Consider the following 21,307-nt stretch of genomic DNA (forward strand, 5'->3'; position numbering starts at 1 on the left):
ATTCACTCCATACTCAATAATGTTTTATTTTTTAATAAATTGTCTAAGCAACAGAAGTTTCTATGAAACCCGTGGCTATTTCGAGGTGCTTACCAGATGTCAATCCAAACATGTAAAAACTCTTTGCACATAAAACTTTATAACAAAATTGAGGGTAAAGAACTCTTTCCTCTTTAAAGGTCACATGTCATGCTATTTTTCATCCATCTCCATTTGTTCTAAGAACCCCAACAACATAGTATGTGAGGTTTATTTTCCAAAACTCGCCTGTTTTACAGAGTTTTAGCCTCTGAAAAGTCACTTTCTGAGCAACTTTACACCCTTGCATTTTCATGAGTGGGCGTGTCTATAGACGGGACACTAACTTCCTCCTCCCAGCACGGTGATGTAGGGTCAGAGGATGGCCCGCCCTCCTCCCACCCATTCCGTAGCTGAGCTCATGCTGCTTTATAAACACGAGACAGAGCGTGGGGGCGGGGCGTTCACCGGTACATACACAGACTGTAGAAAATACATACATAGCACTGCGCGAAGGACGCTGAAATGGTCACCTTCGTGGGCGTGTCTGTTTGCATGTCAATCACGACAGAGAGCTTCCTGGAGGCGTGGCTTCTCCAGCTCAGTGCCGTGTCAAATTCGTCATCAAAGTGGGAACGTGTCATCAAATAAGAAAGGAGCCAATCACCATCACCCACTAACTAACAATTGAGGGAATCAATGAAAAAACCACTTTGGGCATGTGTATGAAGCCCTAATAGCACTTTTATCATGTTTAAAGCACAGAAAAGTTGATTTAGCTTAACATGGGCCCTTTAAGTTGCTAAGCTGCAAAACCCTAGATTTTTTATGTTTTCATTGATTTCCCACTCTTTCTCTCTCTCTCTCTCTAGAGTAACCCCTGTAGTGCCAGTACCCGTACCCCCATTTGAGAAACACTGATCTCGCTAATACTGCATGTCCTTTAATCTTCTCCATCATCATGCTTTGGTTTCTGTTGTTTTTCTAGCTGTCCATTCATGTGCCTTAAGCAACGGTGGATGTGAACACTACTGTGTGCAGCAGTCTGTCGCTCATTTTCGTTGCCGCTGCAAGCCAAGCTACATACTGGAAGAGGATGGAAAGCACTGTAAATGTGAGCGTGAAAAAATGCACCACATACTCATCTAATGCATGAACATGTTTTCTGAGAAGGGATAGAATGAGTCAATGAAAGGATAAGTGACAAACAGATTTGAAATTTAATTGTAAGATGAGGAACAAGTCTCGTCCATTCCTCTGAGCATTACAGCTTCTCTGGTGAGGACACAAAAGAAAGTTGAATGATTAAAAACTGCTTTTTATATGCTATGTTACTTCATTTATTTGTTTCTTAAGCATTTAATCTCTGCTTTATTCGAAAGAGGATTTATATTCTAATGTAGAATCTTATATCTGCAATATTTAATTAATAGAAATCCATTTTTTTATGTATAGGTTTTAGCTGTCACAAACCGTAAATAGATTCTCGATTATTAGATTTTTCACGAGTGTGTGTTGTGTTACAGTGCAGAATCCCTGTGCCGATGAGAATGGAGGCTGCATGCACGAGTGTGTCAGCGATGGTGGCAAGGCCCACTGTGACTGTAAGGTTGGCTTCAAGTTGGCTGAGGATGGAAAAACCTGCGAAGGTAACGTCACATGTTATTGTATTAAACTATTACATTGGCATGATAAATATTAGGTCTTCCACTTTTTATATTTTAATACGCGTCCAGCTCTAACTTTCACACCAGTTCACCACTGGTGTTGTTATATAGCGTTTATAGTGCGAGAAATAGGATGAGACGAAGCATGATGATAATGACTTGTTCAATCCATTTATTATTATTTTTCTGTTTAAATCTAATCAAGTCAAAAAATGAGGAAAAATGTAATAGAACATACTGTAATTTATCATTAAAAATGAAAACGTTCCTGTGTATTCCCTTTCATCGTGTATTTAAAGCATAATTAAACCCCCATGTTTTTGCTGATCTGCCTCTAGGAGGAAAATTAAAAAATGTCTTGATTATGGGCGGGGCTCCAAGAGTAGTTAAGACACGCCCAGTCACAGCAGCCCCACCCCCACAGCACTGCACAGCCGGATTGATGTTTTCAATTGCAATTACGTTTTCAATTATCCATGTTCATTTACAATTCAATTATGATTACGATAATGGACGATAAACGATTACATGTAAATAACAATGAATCATTTTCTCCTGAAAGTGAATTATGATTCAATTACTAAAGTTAAATTACAATTTTACTAACTTTTATTCATATGGCGTTGTAACGATTGTATGCAGGTGTTTTTGTGTGTATGATGTAGTTATAGCATCTTTACATTATTTTTTTTGTATATTTATTATAATATATTATGTAAAAGCCCAACTAGGGACAAGAGTTGGAATTTAGCAATAACTATAAACTGTTTGTACAGTTACATTCACTCTGTAAAAATGCATTGTCTCTATTCAAAGAAAACTATTATATCCTAACACTAACCCCTAAATCTTCTAACCCTCACCACCTGTATGAGTGTGAGAATTCCCTGACTGGTAGTGGGAAAACTTAATATAATCATATTTTAACATTTTTTAACTACTTATGTGTAAGCCATACACCTATTTTGCATTTAATTAAATTGTAATTGAAAGTTTTTTTATTGAATTTCCATAGTAATTACAATTACAAAGTAAATTATCTTATCTCAATTGCAATTCAGTTACGGTGACAATGGCGACAGATTCTTAAAATTACAATTATGATTATAATCATGCCATAATTGTAATGAATTACCAATTATATTTGACCCCAACCCTGCTGCACAGTTTTGCATGGAGCTGTCACTCAATGCTCACTGAGGGCTGTGAGAGGAGGAAACCAGTCCCTCCTCCCATCTTTTATAGGAGGGGCGGGGCCAACAATGACGGTTAGTGACATCACTGATCCAAGAAGAGGTCATTGTCCTAATCTCAGCTAATAGCAAAATTAAATTGCAATAGCATTCACCTCATAGATGGAATTCACTCTAAAATGTTTACAAGTAAAAATGCTAAATTTAAATACTTTAACTAAATCAATAAACTACATTACTTCATACCCAATCATAAACAGTATGTATTCAGCAGACAAACGTGGTTTCAGGGTGTGTACTTACACTTTAACGTGTTTTTCTCCTTCTCCTTAGATATCGATGAGTGTTCCACTAAAGAAACACAGTGTGCTCATGGCTGCCACAACACGCTTGGCTCTTACGCCTGCGTGTGCAACGCCGCCTATGAACTGGGATCTGATGGAAAGCAGTGTTACAGTCTGTTTGAGTCCTCCTGCATCATTTTAAATTCTACTCAGTTTTTTTTTTTTGTCACGCGTCACTGTTTTGTTTCCAATTCTATTACGTCCCAAAGGAATCGAGATGGAGATCGTGAACAGCTGCGAGAACAACAACGGTGGATGTTCACATCACTGCCAGCATTCAACCAATGGTCCTGTGTGTACCTGTAACCATGGATACAGGCTGGATGATGACCTCAAGACTTGTGTCGGTAGGAAACCAAAATTAACTTAAGACGCATAAACATAATTCATCCTCTCATCCATCCATTCATCCAACCAACCAGGGTTGGGGTCAATTACATTTTTCAATTACAATTACACCTTTGATTATCCGTGTTCAATTAAAACTCAATTACGATTATGGCGACCAGCATTTTTTCCAATTACAAGTACAATTAAAATTTTTTTTTTTTTTTGAAAGTCATTTCCAATTACATTTCCAATTACTCACATTAAATTACTATATTTTCTATGAAAATGTTATTAATATTTTTGGTGTGGGCATCTGAGCCTTTTTTCTGTTAGTATACCCCTTGGTTGCAATTATTAAAAAAATGGTAAAATGATTCTCTAGAGAACTGACAGATGTAAGAAAACTTGATATTAAACACATTTTATTGATTGTTTACTATGTATGTGTAAGTCATAGAACTGTAAGGTGGTTCCACAGGTTTGCGTGTAATTAAATTGTAATTGACAGTTTTTATAGAATTGACATGCCATTTAAGTCAATTATCTGAATTCATTTACAATTCAATTATGATTACAACAGAAACAGATGTTTTCAATTACAATTATAATTATAATTACACTATAATTGTAATTAATGATCAATTATGCAATTACAATTGTAATTGACCCCAACCATTATTAGAGATTTGTAGGCACAACATGTAATCTTTTATTACCAGAGGTGTAAAGAGTACTGATATATCCTACTTAAGTAAAAAAAAAATAAAGTTATACATAAAATACTCAAGTACAGAACAAGTAAAAAGTAGCTCAGTTAAATAGTACTAGAGTAAAAGTTACTAGTTACTTTCACCCCCCATATTTATTGTTGGTAATAAATCATGCCACGGTTCCCTTACATACAGTAAACATCTCATGTTTAAACTTAAAACGGAAAAGACCAAATCTTACACAATTTATTTTCCACAAAGGCATCTGTGTAAATTAAAAGATTTCTCAAAATGTACAATAGTTTTTAAAATAAAATAACACCAATTAATTCAATTTAATATAAAAAAAAATTTCAGGCTCCAAGTATAGCTACATTTATGAACTCTAAAGGTGAGAAAACAACCAGCATTCAATGTTATTTTGGCGCGTGCATTACGTTTAATCTGATTGGCTGGCTATAATGTGATGCATTTGATTGTTGTCTGGTCATTTAATTTTTTTGTAGTTTCACAATGTCCGTTGATCATTTTAAAACAAAAAAAATAATAATTTACTCAGTAACAGTTGGGTGTAGTAATATAATATATATATATATAATATAATATATATGACTTTACTTCTTTTAAAACGTACTTAAATACAAGTGAAATGACTGATTAAACGTGAACGTGAGCACTTGTAATCCGTTTCACCACTGCTTATTATTTAATAAACCTTCTTAGCCTGGGAGCTAAACTGAAGTTGAATGGATTCAATCCCTTGCTAGAGACCTGCATTATGCTTTATATACTGTTTTACGATTGAATAATGATAGGTTTAATGTGATCACAGCTGTGGGATCCTTATTCCATCCTTTTTGTTGTGTTGGGCAGATGTTGACGAGTGTGGAGAGCTGAGCTCGTGCTGTGAGCAGGATTGCACCAACTATCCCGGAGGCTACGAATGCTACTGCTCAGCTGGATACAGACTAAACCCAGATGGATGCAGTTGTGATGGTACACTTCCCACTGATCTTAAACCACAATGTTGTCTTTGTTTTTTTTTGTGAGTGCCACATGGTTGCTGTTCTTCCTTTCTGTGTTGTTAAGACGTAGACGAATGTCTGGCTGCTAACGGAGGATGTGATCACTCGTGCCAGAACAGCGCTGGTTCTTTTCAATGTTTCTGCCGTCGGGGTTTCCGACTTGATGAGGACCGACAATCCTGCATCAGTGAGTATCAACAATCACGAGAGGGAGTCTGGCCTGAAAAATACCCACAGAGTTTCTGGTAAACCTCTGGATTGCAACACATGGTGATATAAACTTTAGCTTCAGTCACACAAAAAATCTTTAGCCGTCCACATTATAGCTGCAGATTTAGTCAATCAACTTCCCATTTAGGAAACCACTGGAACTGTTGTTGTTAGAGGTGGGACTCGATTAAAAAAAATGTCTCTAAGTAATTAGAGTTTTTGTTTTGTAATTCATTAATCTAAATGAATCACAATATTTGACACGAGAAGCAACATTTTTCCAATTGAAATGGATTTTGGTATATGACTGAATCAATGAAAACAATAAATGAGCTTAAACAACAAGAATTTATTATTTTCATCACTGAGTGCAAACATAATGTGCAATATGTATAAAAAATATTATGATTGCATTGTTCACAAAGCACAAACTTAAATTTACTTAAGCTTTTTTGGATTATTTTGTAAACAAATTCATTTTTGAGTATTAAAATAAAAAAAAAAAACTGCACTTATACAGTACACTCCAGAGAAGTGGAAACTGAACGGTGCAAAATAGTTTGAATATCTGTGGCATGAAATAAACAGATTAACTAATGAAGCTGATGAATTTAGTTTGAAATTGTCTTTCTGCATAGCAGTTCATAAGTTGGTAACTTGGGTCAGACGACGTTATCTGTAGCACAGCTTCTAGCCCCGCCCACATCCTTTTCCACCGAGAGTGGTCGACTGTCCACTACAATCATTTATCCAGTGAGTTTGTTCATTTGTTAGTCATGGACTTATTCATTTTGGCTCTGAACCCAGTCATCTTGAGTGTAGACTGGTAACATGGTCAGTTTGGATGCGGAACATTGTCTGTGCTAGCTGCTACATGTTTAGCATTAAGGTAATAAGGGAACCTAGAAGAGTTGCTAAGCCTAGAAGAGCTTTGGTTATCGGTACACTCTTTTTTACACAATTTCCACACATCTGGGCTTTTGATTTCCATCCGGTATTTTTTTAAAAACTTAAATTAACACCCACGAAGCACGACTTTTCTTCTGGTCTGTGCTATAGTGAGTATTATGGGTATACCGGGAACTCCTGAAATGAGTTGCACTGTTTGGAGTGAGAGCGAATAATTGAGTTTTTTGTTTTTCTGTAATTAATTGAGCCGTTAAAGTCCCAGCCCTAGTTGTTTTACGTGCTTTTTGCACTTCCTTTTCCACCCACTGCAGCCCTACAGGATGCGATCGAGGCGCTCTCCAGTGGGGGGGCCATCGAGCTGCCCCTGGTTCGCCCCCAGCTCACCTTGCTGCAGGACTACAGTCAACCCCTGGAACGATACGACGACTACGAGGACGATGAAGGCGAGCTGAGGGCTGAGAGTAACCTCGCAGAGAAATTTGGTGAGGTGTTTTCTCAGCCTTTAACAACTAGTCTCCCAATGGAAACCTGATCCGTCCGATCAGTTTGGATTAAAATAAAGCACGACTGGAGTCAATTCCAAACACTTACTAATTTCAATCTAGTTTAGATCCTTTTTGTCCTTTATGAGGGTCAGATGTGACCAAATCCAAACTGAAAAGGGTTTATTGGTTTGAACTGAGCTTGTGTTTAAAATGAAGGCTTTTCCTCCTCATCTCCAATTAACAAAATGATAGCAGTTCACCTATTACTGGCCCATAACATTGACTGATCCATAAATCTGAACTCCATTTCCAACCGGCACACGGAAAATAAACCTCAGCCAAACATCCTGAACAATTATTTATACTTTAAGGCTTTAATGGGTTTGATCGATGTAATAGGAAAACTAATATACATCTGTGAAATCAGCTTTCTATTTACTATTAAAAGATCTTCAGTTATGAGCATTGATCGTCAAAGTTCTTGTTGCATTTCACCATTTAAAGTTAAACCCCATGAACACTGCATACCATTGCATTTGCTTTTAGTCTGTTGCACGTTTACAGACCTATTTTTTATTGATGCTCTCCCTGTTTGCAGTGTGCTTAGACGACACTTTTGGCCACGACTGTAGTTTGATATGTGACGACTGCTCCAACGAAGGAAAATGTAATCTTTGGAAAAACGGCTGCGACTGTCCTGATGGTTGGACGGGTATCATCTGCAACCAGAGTGAGAATTGAGCAACTTTTAAACTATTCCAAAGATTTACAGACCGTCAGTCTGTCTGTGGAGTTCAGCAGTAATCGTCTCTCTTTCATCGTCTGATCTCGCAGCGTGCTCTGAGGGGTTTTTTGGTAAAAACTGCTCATTCCCGTGTAAGTGTAAGAACGGTGCCGGCTGTGATGCCGTCACTGGAGGCTGTCGCTGCCCCCCAGGTGTCAGCGGAGACCTGTGCCAAGATGGTGAGTGTTAGGGGCACACATGCATTTTGGGTTTTTTAAGAACTCTGGGACAATGTGTGTGTGTGTGTGTGTGTGTGTGTGTCTGTCTCCAGGCTGTCCTAAAGGATTCTATGGCAAGCTGTGCAACAAAAAGTGTAACTGTGCCAATAACGGACGATGTCATCGGACTTACGGCGCCTGCCTTTGTGATTCGGGCCTCTATGGACGCTTCTGTCACCTCCGTGAGTCCCAGCGCTCACACATCACAAACTTCACCTCCATCGACGTGCAAAACATTGATAGTCAGTTCTCTGTTTTGATTAAATTCTCACAATTTTCTTTTTCATTTCATTTTTGGCCGTGCCAGCTTGTCCAAAGTGGACTTTTGGCCCCGGCTGCTCAGAGGAGTGTCAGTGCGACCAGCCCAACACTCTGCAGTGTCACCGTCGCCTGGGCACGTGTCTCTGTAAACCTGGTTACCAGGGCAACACCTGCAAAGAAGGTGAATGCTGCAAAAAAGAATTTAACACGTGTTTGTGTTAAGTTTAGTTTAATGGTAACACTTTACTTGACGTTTTATACATAAGGCTGACATCATGCTGTCATTTTTATGACATGACACCTGTCATTAACATGAATAAGGCCGTCATTAAGTGTGGTTTGTTACCCTAACCCCTAACACTGACCCAACACAACATAGCTCTAAAGGTGTCTTAATTTAGCAAAAAGTGTATGTATAAAACTTTAATTCCAGTGTTACCAGTTTATTTTAAAAGTCCTGTTGCAGCATCAGGGAGTCTAGCGTCAGATTTAAGCAGAACTGCAGTCATCCAAAACCTAAACACTACCACTCATCAAAAATCCTAATAACACAGCAGGTACTGCTACTGCAGTAAGTGAGTTCATTCCAGACCAACAACCATACGCAGATGATTTAACAGATGATAAGTGAAAGTTCAAAGTCTAATATTAAAATAAATCTTGAAGGATCAAGGAATTTTTAGGTTCAAGAGGAATTATTGTTATGTGCATGACACATAAACACAGTGGATAAAATGCTGAGTAGCATAAAATAAGTTATTCTCCTGCTTTTACATGAAGTTTACTGAACCCTCATCTCTCTAAACAAGCTTTTGTAAAGTGATCCATTTTGTCCACAGAATGTAAACCAGGTACGTTCGGGGCCGGCTGTCAGAAGAAGTGTGTCTGTCCACCAGGTGTGTCGTGCGGTCATGTGACAGGAGCGTGTCAACGTAAATGTCCTCCGGGACGTCACGGAGAGAACTGTGACCAAGGTGGAGGCTCATCTAGTTAATGCTGAGTGCATGATTTCACACATCTGTGTTCATTTTGAAAGATGATCCTTCCTGTGTTTCTCATGTTAGACTGTCCAGAGGGAATGTTTGGAACGGGCTGCATCCATCCTTGTAACTGCAGCGGAGCTCCATGTGACAAAGCAACGGGACGGTGCGAGTGTCCGGCTGGAACATCAGGAATACACTGTGAAAAACGTCAGTGCAACGTCCCACAGTTATGATAATAAGTAGGGATGCGTCGAAATTAAAATTATTGGCCGAAACCGAAAATAAGAAAACCGAGGCTGAAAACCAAAAACCGATACACCAAAAAATGTTATTATGCAAATTATTAGTATAATCAAATGTCTGGCTATATGACTGTGTACTAACCTCACTATCAAAGCATTGTAATTGTATTAATTAATATTATTGCTTCAAAGATTAAATCAATTAAAAATATATGAACATATTTATTTAGCACTGACATTCCATCATTGCACAATATAAAATAAAATAAAATACTGAATACAATATTTAATTCATACATGAAATAATAATTTACAGAATCATTTTAAATGTTCTCTCATAACACATTTAAGTTCCTGATGAAGAGCAGCTTCTCTGCTTTATTATAGTAAAGTCTGAATTAATGCTGCTGATACGCACACGTGTCGCAGTGTTGGGGTCCGTGTGTCGGCAGGGCTTTGCATCGACATGACACAGAAACATAAAAACGTCTACTTGGAGGATGTTCAGTGAATTTAAGTGTTTCAGTCGAAAAACCAAAAATGCACTCTTTGGTCATTTTTGGTGGCCGAATTTTTGGTGTATCACTAATAATAAGTATATATATATATTTACTGTATATAACTGCTGCTGACTGCTTCTCTGCAGTGTGTCAGGAGGGTCTCTGGGGTCCAGGCTGCACAGGAACCTGCCCGGCCTGTGAGAATGGCGGTGTGTGTAATAAACACAATGGCTCGTGTGGCTGCCCTCCAGGATTCATAGGAAGACTCTGCCAAAACTGTGAGTAACATTTTTGGAAAAGCAGCTCTTTATAGCACTTAGCATCAAATAGTCAGTCACTTAGAGGGATGTGGAACATCAAAGTGTTTCAGCTTCGATGTGAAAATAACGGATCTGGAAAAGGACGGAGGAGGAGTGAATAATTCTCACTCTTCAGGGGTTTTAAGTAAAAACCTGGAAAGAGAAACGGAAGCCTTTCTCACCGCCCAAAACACAGAGCAGACACTGTCATGGGAACTTGTTGTGCTTTGCCTGCAATCTGATGAAGTTGGTTATGGTAGAATTCTTTCAAAGTCTTTAATTTCTCTCCCGTTTCCAGCGTGCCCCAGTGGACGTTTCGGTCATGGCTGCCTTATGAAATGTGTTTGTGAGAATAATGCACACTGTGATCCTTTGAGTGGGCGTTGTACCTGCGCGCCAGGCTGGACTGGATACAACTGCAGGAAAGGTAAGGGTATGGAGGAACACTGGTGTTCACTGCACATCTAGAGTTTTACTCTCACATACACACTTACACTTTCTGCTGCAGCCTGTGATGCTGGACACTGGGGAGCTGACTGTGCAGAAAGCTGTGAGTGCAGAAATGGAGACGGAAGCTGTGACGCTGTGACGGGCCAGTGCACCTGCGAGGCTGGTTTCACTGGAGCTCAGTGCCATCAGAGTATGTGATTCTGTGTTTGTGTGAACCTTTAAAGACCTTTATCGGATAGAGACATAGGCTGTGTTTGAAATGGCACACTCCGTACTATACACTACAAACTCAATGAGTATATACTGTCTACTATAAACTAAAAGTATGATTAGGATGATGACCGATGATGAGCGTTCCCACTGAAGTATACTTCAAAGTAAAATATCAACATGTGGTCATTTGATCCATAAAACTTGCGGAAACACATTTCATGCCAACAATTCGAAGATTTTCAGAGACCCGCCATTGTGACAAAGCTTAAAATTAACTTCAAAACAAGAGCCCTATTTACAAAAGCCTTAAAAAACAAATGGAAGACAAGAAGAGATGCTTTTGTTTTGAAAAGGGAATATTTTTAGCTTGAAGCCGGTCACAGGACGATTTTACATTAATGCATCATGGGGCAGTTGAGTATGACTTGTGTGCCCACCTAAAATGTCTTGATATAGTATACATTTGGGTATTTCTCGCATACTCAATTGTTCCATACTATCCACGTGGAACGTACTACATAGGCCTACTCATTTTGACGTCAGACTCCGTATGAGTAGTACGTTAGTATGCAATTTCGAACACAACCATAGTGTAGGACTCATAGATTTGCCCCCAAAAAACTTTGACAAAGTGATTTTCTGGTGTTGTCATGGACGAATGGTTGTGGCAAAACAATGGCGGATGTTTATCTTGGGCTTTACATGATAAGATCTGACACTGGCCAAAATGTAATGTCTTGCAGAGTGAGGTGAAATCACAGGAAAGACCGGGAATGAAAACCATTATAAAGAGGATCACCGTCCTCCTTGTTCGGTTGAAGAAATACAAAAAAGTCACAATAAGAATGAAGCACACTCCTATGTGTCTGTCTACAGGACTCCACATCCCACAATGCAATGTGCAAAACTTTTCCAATAACATCAATAAACCAAGGATTTAAACTGGAGATCTAAAAAAAATATTCAAGCCACAATTTCAGCATTTTACTTTCTTTTTAAGTAAATAAAAGTGCATAAAACTATTCACTTGTATCACATACAGTTTTAACAGAAATGTTCTTTATATATCCTTCATAGCTTGAAGCTGTTTTAGTTCCCACCTTCATCACTTTGTTCCATCTTTATGTTTACAGTGTTGTGTTTCTGACTTTCCATTAGAGTGCCCGGCTGGTCTGTTTGGGCTCGGCTGTCGCCATCGCTGTCAGTGTGACAACAAGGCATTGTGTGACCATGTGAGTGGAGCCTGTACCTGCCAAGTGGGATGGACGGGAACCTTCTGTGAAAAATGTACGAGAAGAAACATCAACAACAAGCCAAGCAGTTCTACTGACGGTGTCACTTTAACCTCTGTGTGTGACTCAGCGTGTCCTCAGGGTTTCCATGGTTTGGACTGCCAGGAGAAGTGCTCGTGTCAGAACGGTGGGAGATGCGATCATGCCAGCGGTGGTTGCACATGTCCAGCTGGTTGGATGGGCCCAGTCTGCAACATGAGTGAGTGACTGGTGCACTGCAGATAGTTGGCGGTGGGGACTCTTTTCAAACGCTAGTGTCACTGCAGGACGAAAAGCCCCAGATTTACGAGGGTTTTGGAAAGTCCTGGGCAAGGGCCAACACACTGTTCCCCACAGCCACACTGAGTTCTGTAATGCTAACCCCAGACTGGAATTACCACTTTGATCATCAGAGTTCATCAGAAGGTAACAACATTATTCATGTCTCCTGGCAGCCTGCCCATCGGGTTTCTATGGCGAAGGATGCAACCAGACCTGTGTGTGTTCTAATGGAGCCGTCTGCCATCCAGCCAGTGGACAGTGTATGTGTGCGCCAGGCTGGACTGGACACAACTGTACTGAGGGTGAGTTTAGACAACCAGAAGAGATGATTGATTATATTTTTTTTTAAAAGGAAAGGAAAAGGTCAATTTTTAGTTTCCTTGGTTTTCTCTCAGAATGTCCTGCAGGATTTTATGGCGCGGACTGTAGACATCTGTGCCTTTGCCAGAATGGAGCCACCTGCAACTCTACCAATGGGAAATGTGCCTGTGCCAGTGGGTGGACAGGCCCGGCCTGTGAACTGGGTAAGAACTATAACACATGTATTTGTTTTTAAGGTCAAATAAACACACTCTAAAAATGTACATCACAATAACAAGCTCTTTTCCTCTTTCCTGAGTATGGGTACAACTTCCTGTGTATTCAACAAATAAAATGCTCATTTAGAAAAGGCAAACAGAAGAATAAACTGTGTTATTCTGTGTTGCAATAGTCTTGATGATCCACCCGGAATTTGAAGCCAAAATAACATCCTCCACAACACCTTTAAGTAATAGATCGTTATAAAGTTTGACTCAGTTACAATATGTTGAGTTGGTTCTTCAATTACTTCAATCAGTTTTATCCGTATCGGATTAGGATTCATCGCATTTAAAAAAAATAAAACATTGGGATTCATATACATCTGGACCTACTGTATTGGTATTTATTGTGGTATCATTTTTTCCAAGCCTTTAAATGGTACCATGATCAGGATTACTGATCCAGATAACTGCAAATATATGGCAAAGAGGAGATTTGAAGGTCTGTACCCTCCGAGTGCTCCCGTTTGTTTTACTTCTGGATTTTACTTAAAGTCCTACAATAAATTCACTGTCTGTACTTTTCTGCCAGAATAAGACGCTGCACTTTGTTCTCTGCCTCAGCATTAAAACACTTCTCCGTGATTGTTTTACGTCTCTCAGGAAATACATCAATCTGAGTTTAATGATCATCTGTAGTTGTCTGTAAACTGGCAGCCAGTGTGTTTGTGCTCCCTGTACCCTCTCTGTCTGTGCTCTTTAAAGACATTCCTTCTCTCTCTCTCTCTGTGATGGTTACCAACTTTTCCAAAGCAGTGGGCCTGTACAAACAATCTCATCCTGCCATTGGATGGTCTTAACCCACCAACTCAGTCTTCACTAGAGCAATGAAGTTTTGGAGAAAAATTTGACATGCTCCACAGTTTCCCTGTTGAATGTGGTTTACATCTCTGTGGCTGTTTGCTCCTCCTTCTCCTCCACGTGGCTGTGGGTTTACAGAGTGTGCAGTGGGTCAGTTCGGGCCAGACTGCCAGCATCAGTGTGATTGTGGGAACCACGGCCTGTGTGACAAACAGAGCGGACGATGCAGCTGCCGCTCAGGCTGGATCGGAGAGCACTGTGAGGAAGGTGAGGCACTGGTTCATCCATCTGACATGATGATGACCTCCAGACTGATGACCACCTCTCTGTGTGCTCCTCTGCCCAGCGTGCAACGCAGGTCGGTTTGGTGTTAGCTGTGAGGAGCGCTGTCAGTGTGCACGTGGATCCTCCTGCCACCACGTCACTGGGGAGTGTCAGTGTCCACCAGGGTGGAGAGGAAAGCTCTGTGACAAAGGTACAAGCAGTTCACATGGTGTTTTCCTGTGTTCATGCTTTATCATGTGGCAGCGTTTTCTCCATAGAGTGAATGCAGATTTCTTCCACTTTTAGCTTTGGTGTCTTCAAGCCAAACTCAAGGTCTGAGGCCATAATCTGCCACCAAAGTATCTAATTTAGCCCATGGGAAGAGTTTACGCACATCAAAAATTATTTTAAAAACAGGTACATTTGGAGTGTGTGGGACCAGAATAATCTAGATTTTATTAAGCAAAGTCGGACCAAAAAGTGAACATTGCATTATTTCAGGCAGGTACGGAATTCAAGCTAGTCCAGCCCTTTCATCTGTCAGTAGCTGTTAACAACAGACAGCATCCGTCCCCCAATCAGTTAATCATCCAGCTGATCATCAACGCTGCATTTAAACCACAGCAACACGCCTACTGTCGCACTCTTCGTCTCCAAACGCCTCACAACCCACCCTGCAGCTTTAAGTTTTAGCTCACTTTTGTTTTTGTCTTCACTACTTCTGTGTATTCTGACAGCAGTTATTAGATATACAGTAGCTGATGGTGTCCGATTAATAACCCTTTTTAAAATGGTACTAAAACATGCTTTGTTTTGGGCGTATCTTTGCAAATGCATGAGTATTTATTTATTTTTTATTTGCATGTGTACAAAAACAACTGATCAAAGTCTTGACATGAATTCTCGGTAGTTACACACATCAACGCACTGCACAGACGCTAATGACGACTTTCAAAGAGTTCGGCGCTAAAATCTTCATCCTGGATAAAAGTGCTGCTGTCATTGTGATCCGTGCGTCTGCAGCGGCGACTAAGCGGGTGGAGTCTAACGTTATCAAGCAGCTGTCAGTCATAGTGTCACTCACATGTCTTCACGTCACTGACTAGAGGCACCAGAGCCAGTCACAGTCCACACGATGGACGGGAAGGACACACAGACCTCAACAATGTAAACAGAAACTACAGCAACACACGTTATATGATGAGTGTCAAATAGATACATGATTGTTCTCCCAGTGTGTCTAGAATTACTGCTGGCTCACTTGTAGGAATGTAATGACAGTTTGTGGCACGAATTTTTACTATATTAAAAAACGGCAATAAAAACTTAATGATTTACAACTGATAGAAACAACATCCCTCCATGTTAAAGCGTATCTCTCATATTAAAGCACATGTATCGAGTGTTGTATGATAAATTATGCAGAACATCACAAATAATAACACTGCTTAATTTTACAGCCTGCTTCATTAAGTTACAAGTGGTGCTGAAAATAAGAAGCTGCATTTTGGATTTATTTTGGCAGGTTTAAAATGCAGCATGACACTTTCAGGACCCACCTGTAACATGAAGGGCACCTGTAGTGGAAATAACAAAAAATGTTATATACAGTGTAAATTTGTTTTCATAATTTGTTTGTGAAGCTAAACACTCCCACGCACCGTCTCACACTTTTGTAGTCAAATAGTTTTTCATCAACAGAGATGTGTTACACATTTGTTACTCTTCACTGGGAATTTTTTGACATTTTTTTTATATCGCATCGTGAGCAATTTGTATCGTATTTCATATCGTATCGTGAATTAAGGATTATTTTCGTTACACCCCTACTTGGTTGTTATGTATTTTGTATGCATGAGTAATATGTTAATGGTAAAGTTCAGCAATGGTATTTAATGCCTGCGTTAACTTCTGTGTCCATCAGCATGTCTGCCTGGTACCTATGGGAGGGGTTGCATGCAGCTCTGCAGCTGTGCACAGGGCACGTCCTGCCACCATGTCTCTGGAAGCTGTGGCTGTCCCCCAGGATTCACAGGAAACGGATGTGAACAAAGTGAGTCGTGCACTGACAACCTCATAATGAGCGTCAGAAGGTGTTTGACCCTCTGTGTCTCTGTCAGTGTGTGTCCCAGGAACATATGGTCACAACTGTAACCAAGTGTGTCAGTGTTCAGAGACAAACCAGCTCTGCCATCCTGTGTCTGGACTGTGTTACTGCGCTCCAGGATTCCAGGGTTCCAAATGTGACAAAGGTAAACCTACACTAGATGACAAGTGTTTAAGCATCTGATATTAGAGATATAAAGTTATAAACCATAGTAAAGCTCTACTAGTTTGGAGTACATGTACTCAGTTTTGGTTAACTAGTTCACTACTATGCTTTACTAGTGAAATAAAAACTAAAAGGTAGGATTGTAAGACTAGTAGGCCAGGAAAATCTAATACAGGATGGCCATTGGCTTTCAAAAAATCACAACCAATCAGTGTGCTGGATTTGTTTTTAATCTTTCTGACTTCATTTGCATTTACTTTGCTAATACTACTAGTACAACTGTTGGCTTTACTAAGTCTACTAACACAGTGGTTCCCAAACTGGGGTACTTGAGGCGTAGTACCACATTTTGGGCCCTGGGTACAAACCATCTTGTTGGGCCCCTACTGTAATTTATGTACTTATGGAAACTATACTTGTATTCTCTAGCTTTCTTTTTTTTTTCATAATAACCCAGAAGTTTGTATTACAAATACAGAGTAGCCAGGATTTGTGCCACCTCAGATATTTTTATACTGTATTTTATTTGAACTAGATTTATTTTAAGTATATGATACAGTTATTTGATATTTATTGTGTTTGATGTGTATTTTAAAAATAATAATCATTCAAAAACATTTTAAAAATACAATTTTAATCCTTTTTTACCTCTTTTTTTTCATTTTTTTTACAATTACTAGACATTATAGGCGACCCCATTTTAATTCCAGGCGACCCCACATGGCAATAACTTTATGACTCCACATTCATTGCTTGTATTTTATAAATCTGTTCTGCAATATTTTAATTATTTATTGAATATTGTTTGTGACGTATTTTTGCTACAATTTAAGGGCGGCTGGTAGATTTGTTTTTTTTTTAAATTTTGTTGGGGGGAGGGGGGCATAACTAACACACAGACAAAGCAAACGTGTACAAAGGTTAATAAAAGGTAAATATAGAATGATTACTACCTACTTAATAGTTGGTGGCAGCAAAATTTAGTCTCAAAAATATCTATTTTTTTAAATAATTTAATTTCCTATTAAGATTTGACGTTTCTCCTGCTCCTTGATAAACCCACAGCGCAGCAGGAGCACATGTGGGTCGTACCATTTGCACTGTTTTAAAGGTGATGGTAATAAGACCTGATTCAGCATGACTAATTGTTTTAATGCAAAACTGTGCTTAACAACCAGCTTATTTTCACACAGGGACCTTTTCATTCCAATATAAATAATCTAAAAATGTTTCAAATGCATTTTCATACACACATACTGTATATATATAACAGACTTCTAACATTATAGATTTTTTCATCCGCTAGGGATGTCCCAATACAACTTTTTAATTTCCAATATGATACCAATATGACAGCCTTGCGCATCGGCCGATGCCGATATTTGTTCCGATATCAGCATTAATCATACGTAGTTTTATTCATATATATATATTTTTTTTTTAATAAAAACATAATGGCTTATTTTGTAGTGTGGAACGTTAGGAAAGGTTTGATCAAGTGATGTTACTCAGACAGATATTATTATTATAGTCAGCACCAGTAGGTATGAGGAAAAACTGACCCATTTATTATTAACCAATTGGTTACATACATTTTAACCTTCAACATAATGTCTACAGTATTCTACACTTGAATAAAATAAATTAAAAAAATAATTGAAAAAAATAAATAAAATATCGATATCGATATTGGATCGAATTGGCACCGGCAGACCCCCACGACCCTGATAAACGGGAATTAGCAGGTTTGAAGATGGATGGATGGGTATTGGATCGGGACACCCCTAATCCACGCACTAGTAAGCCAAATTTTTAGCACTATTAGAGATAATTATGGTCGATAGAAATCACAGCAGAGACGTCAGTCCAAGCCTTTAAATTGATGATAACTGATGTTTGTTCTCAGTCTGTGATGATGGACGTTATGGCCCCAACTGTGAGAGAGAGTGTGCATGTGAAAATGGAGGGTCGTGCACTCCCACCGGGTCCTGCCTGTGTCCAGTCGGCTTCATCGGGGCACGCTGCAACATCAGTGAGTTTCCCACACTTTAGGATCAATAGAGTCAGATTAAAATGTGTGTGTGTGTGTGTGTGTGTGTGTGTGTGTGTGTGTGTGTGTGTGTGTGTGTGTGTGTGGTGACAGCGTGCCCACCTGGGCGTTACGGGCCGGACTGCTCCAGGGTGTCGCTGTGCAGGGAGGGAGCTCAGAGTGACATCATCACCGGTCGCTGTGTGTGTGTGGCTGGACGCAGAGGAAGAGACTGTAGACATGGTGAGAGCTCATTAGCGCTGACACATGATTGACAGCCAGTCGCCTTCTCACCTGTGACCTCAGATCTTTGAAGAAGTGTATATTAGTGTTCTCCCTGCTGCACTGAGCTTTAATACTTTATGAGTATGGAGAGAAATGTGTATCTTTTTTATGCAATCAAACCAAAAATGGGTTTTAAATTAAAAAAAACAAAGATTTGCAAAGAAAAAAAAAGATTTTCAAACATTAAAAAAAAATTGCAAACAAAAAGAAGTTTTGCAAACAAAAATAATGGATTTGTAATTTATATAAAAGATATGCAAACAAAACTATCGTTAGTATGTTTTTTTAAATGCTGCTTTTGTTTAAAATGACAATGTCAATAAACTATACATTTTGTTTTTCCTGAAGCTTTGGTTGCATTTTCCGAATTGTTGTTTGCGTTTTCTAAAGTTTTGGTTGCGTTCTCGAAGTTTTTGGTGTGACACGCCATCGTTTGAAACTGACCAATAAAAAGACTTCTAACATCATCCGGGGGAGGCCCCGCCCACAAGTTAGAAGTTGAAATGCAATCAAGAACTTCAGGAAATGCAAACAAAAGCAGTATTTAAAAAATTAATTGTAATGTAATTTTGTTTGCAAATATTTTTCAATTTCAAATCCATTTTTGCTTGATTTCTTTCCATATATGAGCTGCTGAAAATCAAACAACATCAGCAGCCATCTTTAAATCAGTCTTCTTTTTGGACTTAGGAACCAAGACCTGTTTAGATATCTTCAGTTGAGAGAATATCATAATAAAGAGGTAAAAAGCGATGTACGCTAGGACAGTGTTTACCAAACTTTCCACTGTCCTGTACCCCTTCAGACATTTAACCTGAAGTAATGTACCCCCTACTCCTGCACACTTAAAACACATAATCATGTAATGTCATATACAATGTATATGACATTACAGTGAATTTTACATATCCTGTTGAAGAATAACATATAATAATAATGAAGTAGAATATTTGCATTTCCTGAAGAAAATGCAAGTGAGGATGCAGGTGCTGGCCCGCGTTGCACTGTATTAACTTATCATTGGCATTAGCATTATCTAGCATTAGCTTTAGCTTAGCAATAGCATTAACCTAGCATCAATATTGACATTGACTTAAATTGACCTAGTATTAGCGTTAACATAGCATTGTAATTAGCTTAGCATTAGCATTAGCCTAACATTAACATTGAGCTTAGCTTTAACCTAGCATTTCCCTAGCAATAGCATTAACATAGCATTGTAATTAGCTTAGCATTAGCATTAGCCTAACATTAACATTGAGCTTAGCTTTAACCTAGCATTTCCCTAGCAATAGCATTAACCTAGCAATAGCATTAACCTTAACCTAACATTAGCCTAATAACAATAACCTAGCATTAGCCTAGCATTAACATTCACCTAGCATTAGCATTAACATTAACTGCTCTATTTATATTCTAGTTTCCAATGTTGTCATTGTTTTTCATTTTCATTCACGTACCCCCATGACAATTTGCGTACCCCTGGGGGTACCTGTACCCCACTTTGGGAACCTAGGCGCTAGGAGAACCTAACCCAGTGATGGAAGTGATGGTTAAAGATTACAATCCAAAATTCTAAAGGGTCATATAATGAAAACTCTACGACAGTGTAATGGAATGTCAGAATAAAACAACGCTATACATAAAACATACTGTATATATATGTTTATATATATGCTATATACATAAAACATAAGTGGGAAAAAGAGTTAAACGTCATAATCTCAGAAAAAAAAAGTTATCATATGTGTGAAAGTCAACAGACATCCACAAATTCACTTGTCTGGAGAGAGTTTTATTGGAAAAATTACACTTTTTTTCTTTTTTACGCCAAATTTGAAAAGCAAGCAATCATCTAAAGAACAAACATGTTGGAGACAATGTGGTCAAACCATACACACGTCTTCTGGTGTTGCCACAAAATAGAACCTTTTTGGGACAAGGTGAGCCTTGTTCTCCATCTTCTATCTGTGAAATATTGGCAAAGTTGTGCAGAATAACGACAACTATCTGGTTTAGGTTCTTCTTACGGCTAGCAGGAAGGCCATAACAACAAACTGGCTTGTTTTAGAGCCACTGAGACATAAACAATGGTTAGATATAGTACAGGAAATATGGGTTTTAGGAAAAAAAAGGACTTATTGTTTGTGTTGACTAAAAAAAGGAGGATTCTGACAGAAAATTGAACAAAAGGATTCATTTTACAAATACACCAGCATTTAAAGGATAATATCAACTTTTCGTTTTCTTTGTTTTTCTTGTAAAATGAACAAAACTAAGACCAGATGCCATGCTTTGTTGTTTGTTGTACTATGTTCATATGTATGTATGTGGAAAATATAATACAATTCTAAAGTGAAAAAAATCAGTCTATTTTTACTGCAATTGTTGCATCAATCTAGATAAAATGTAGCTTCATAAATCAAAAATATCACATTTTTCTGTCACATGAATTGAAAATGTCCCTGAGTGTAATCTGAGTGTGTGTGTCTGGCCTCAGGCTGTCCTCCAGGCTGGTTTGGGGCTGACTGTGCTCAGCGCTGTCACTGCGCTAATGGTGGAGTGTGCGACTCAGTAACTGGTAACTGTACCTGTGGACTGGGATGGACTGGAGCTCTCTGTGATAAAGGTGACAGCGGGGCTACGTATTCCTCTCATCATTCCAACTACATGGAAATGGC

General features: G+C 38.9%; 1 protein-coding gene across 1 annotated transcript in view; it reads left to right on the forward strand.

Annotated features, from left to right (window-relative positions):
* The window catches only part of megf6b (multiple EGF-like-domains 6b), a 48,013-nt gene that overhangs the window by 20,107 nt on the left and 6,599 nt on the right, over positions 1–21,307 (forward strand). The window contains exons 3-29 of the mRNA XM_028448114.1: positions 1,007–1,132; positions 1,545–1,667; positions 3,212–3,334; positions 3,432–3,569; positions 5,136–5,258; positions 5,352–5,474; positions 6,718–6,888; positions 7,490–7,621; positions 7,726–7,854; positions 7,947–8,075; positions 8,201–8,335; positions 8,994–9,128; positions 9,219–9,344; positions 10,026–10,157; positions 10,477–10,605; positions 10,687–10,818; positions 12,000–12,128; positions 12,204–12,332; positions 12,568–12,696; positions 12,790–12,918; positions 13,915–14,043; positions 14,123–14,251; positions 15,965–16,093; positions 16,161–16,292; positions 18,219–18,344; positions 18,456–18,584; positions 21,127–21,255. Coding sequence (XP_028303915.1) covers positions 1,007–1,132; positions 1,545–1,667; positions 3,212–3,334; positions 3,432–3,569; positions 5,136–5,258; positions 5,352–5,474; positions 6,718–6,888; positions 7,490–7,621; positions 7,726–7,854; positions 7,947–8,075; positions 8,201–8,335; positions 8,994–9,128; positions 9,219–9,344; positions 10,026–10,157; positions 10,477–10,605; positions 10,687–10,818; positions 12,000–12,128; positions 12,204–12,332; positions 12,568–12,696; positions 12,790–12,918; positions 13,915–14,043; positions 14,123–14,251; positions 15,965–16,093; positions 16,161–16,292; positions 18,219–18,344; positions 18,456–18,584; positions 21,127–21,255 — 3,525 coding nt within the window. The remainder of the gene's footprint in view (positions 1–1,006; positions 1,133–1,544; positions 1,668–3,211; positions 3,335–3,431; positions 3,570–5,135; positions 5,259–5,351; positions 5,475–6,717; positions 6,889–7,489; positions 7,622–7,725; positions 7,855–7,946; positions 8,076–8,200; positions 8,336–8,993; positions 9,129–9,218; positions 9,345–10,025; positions 10,158–10,476; positions 10,606–10,686; positions 10,819–11,999; positions 12,129–12,203; positions 12,333–12,567; positions 12,697–12,789; positions 12,919–13,914; positions 14,044–14,122; positions 14,252–15,964; positions 16,094–16,160; positions 16,293–18,218; positions 18,345–18,455; positions 18,585–21,126; positions 21,256–21,307) is intronic.

Source organism: Gouania willdenowi, chromosome 5 (genome assembly GCF_900634775.1).
Source record: "Gouania willdenowi chromosome 5, fGouWil2.1, whole genome shotgun sequence".
In the NCBI taxonomy this organism is placed as follows: domain Eukaryota; kingdom Metazoa; phylum Chordata; class Actinopteri; order Blenniiformes; family Gobiesocidae; genus Gouania; species Gouania willdenowi.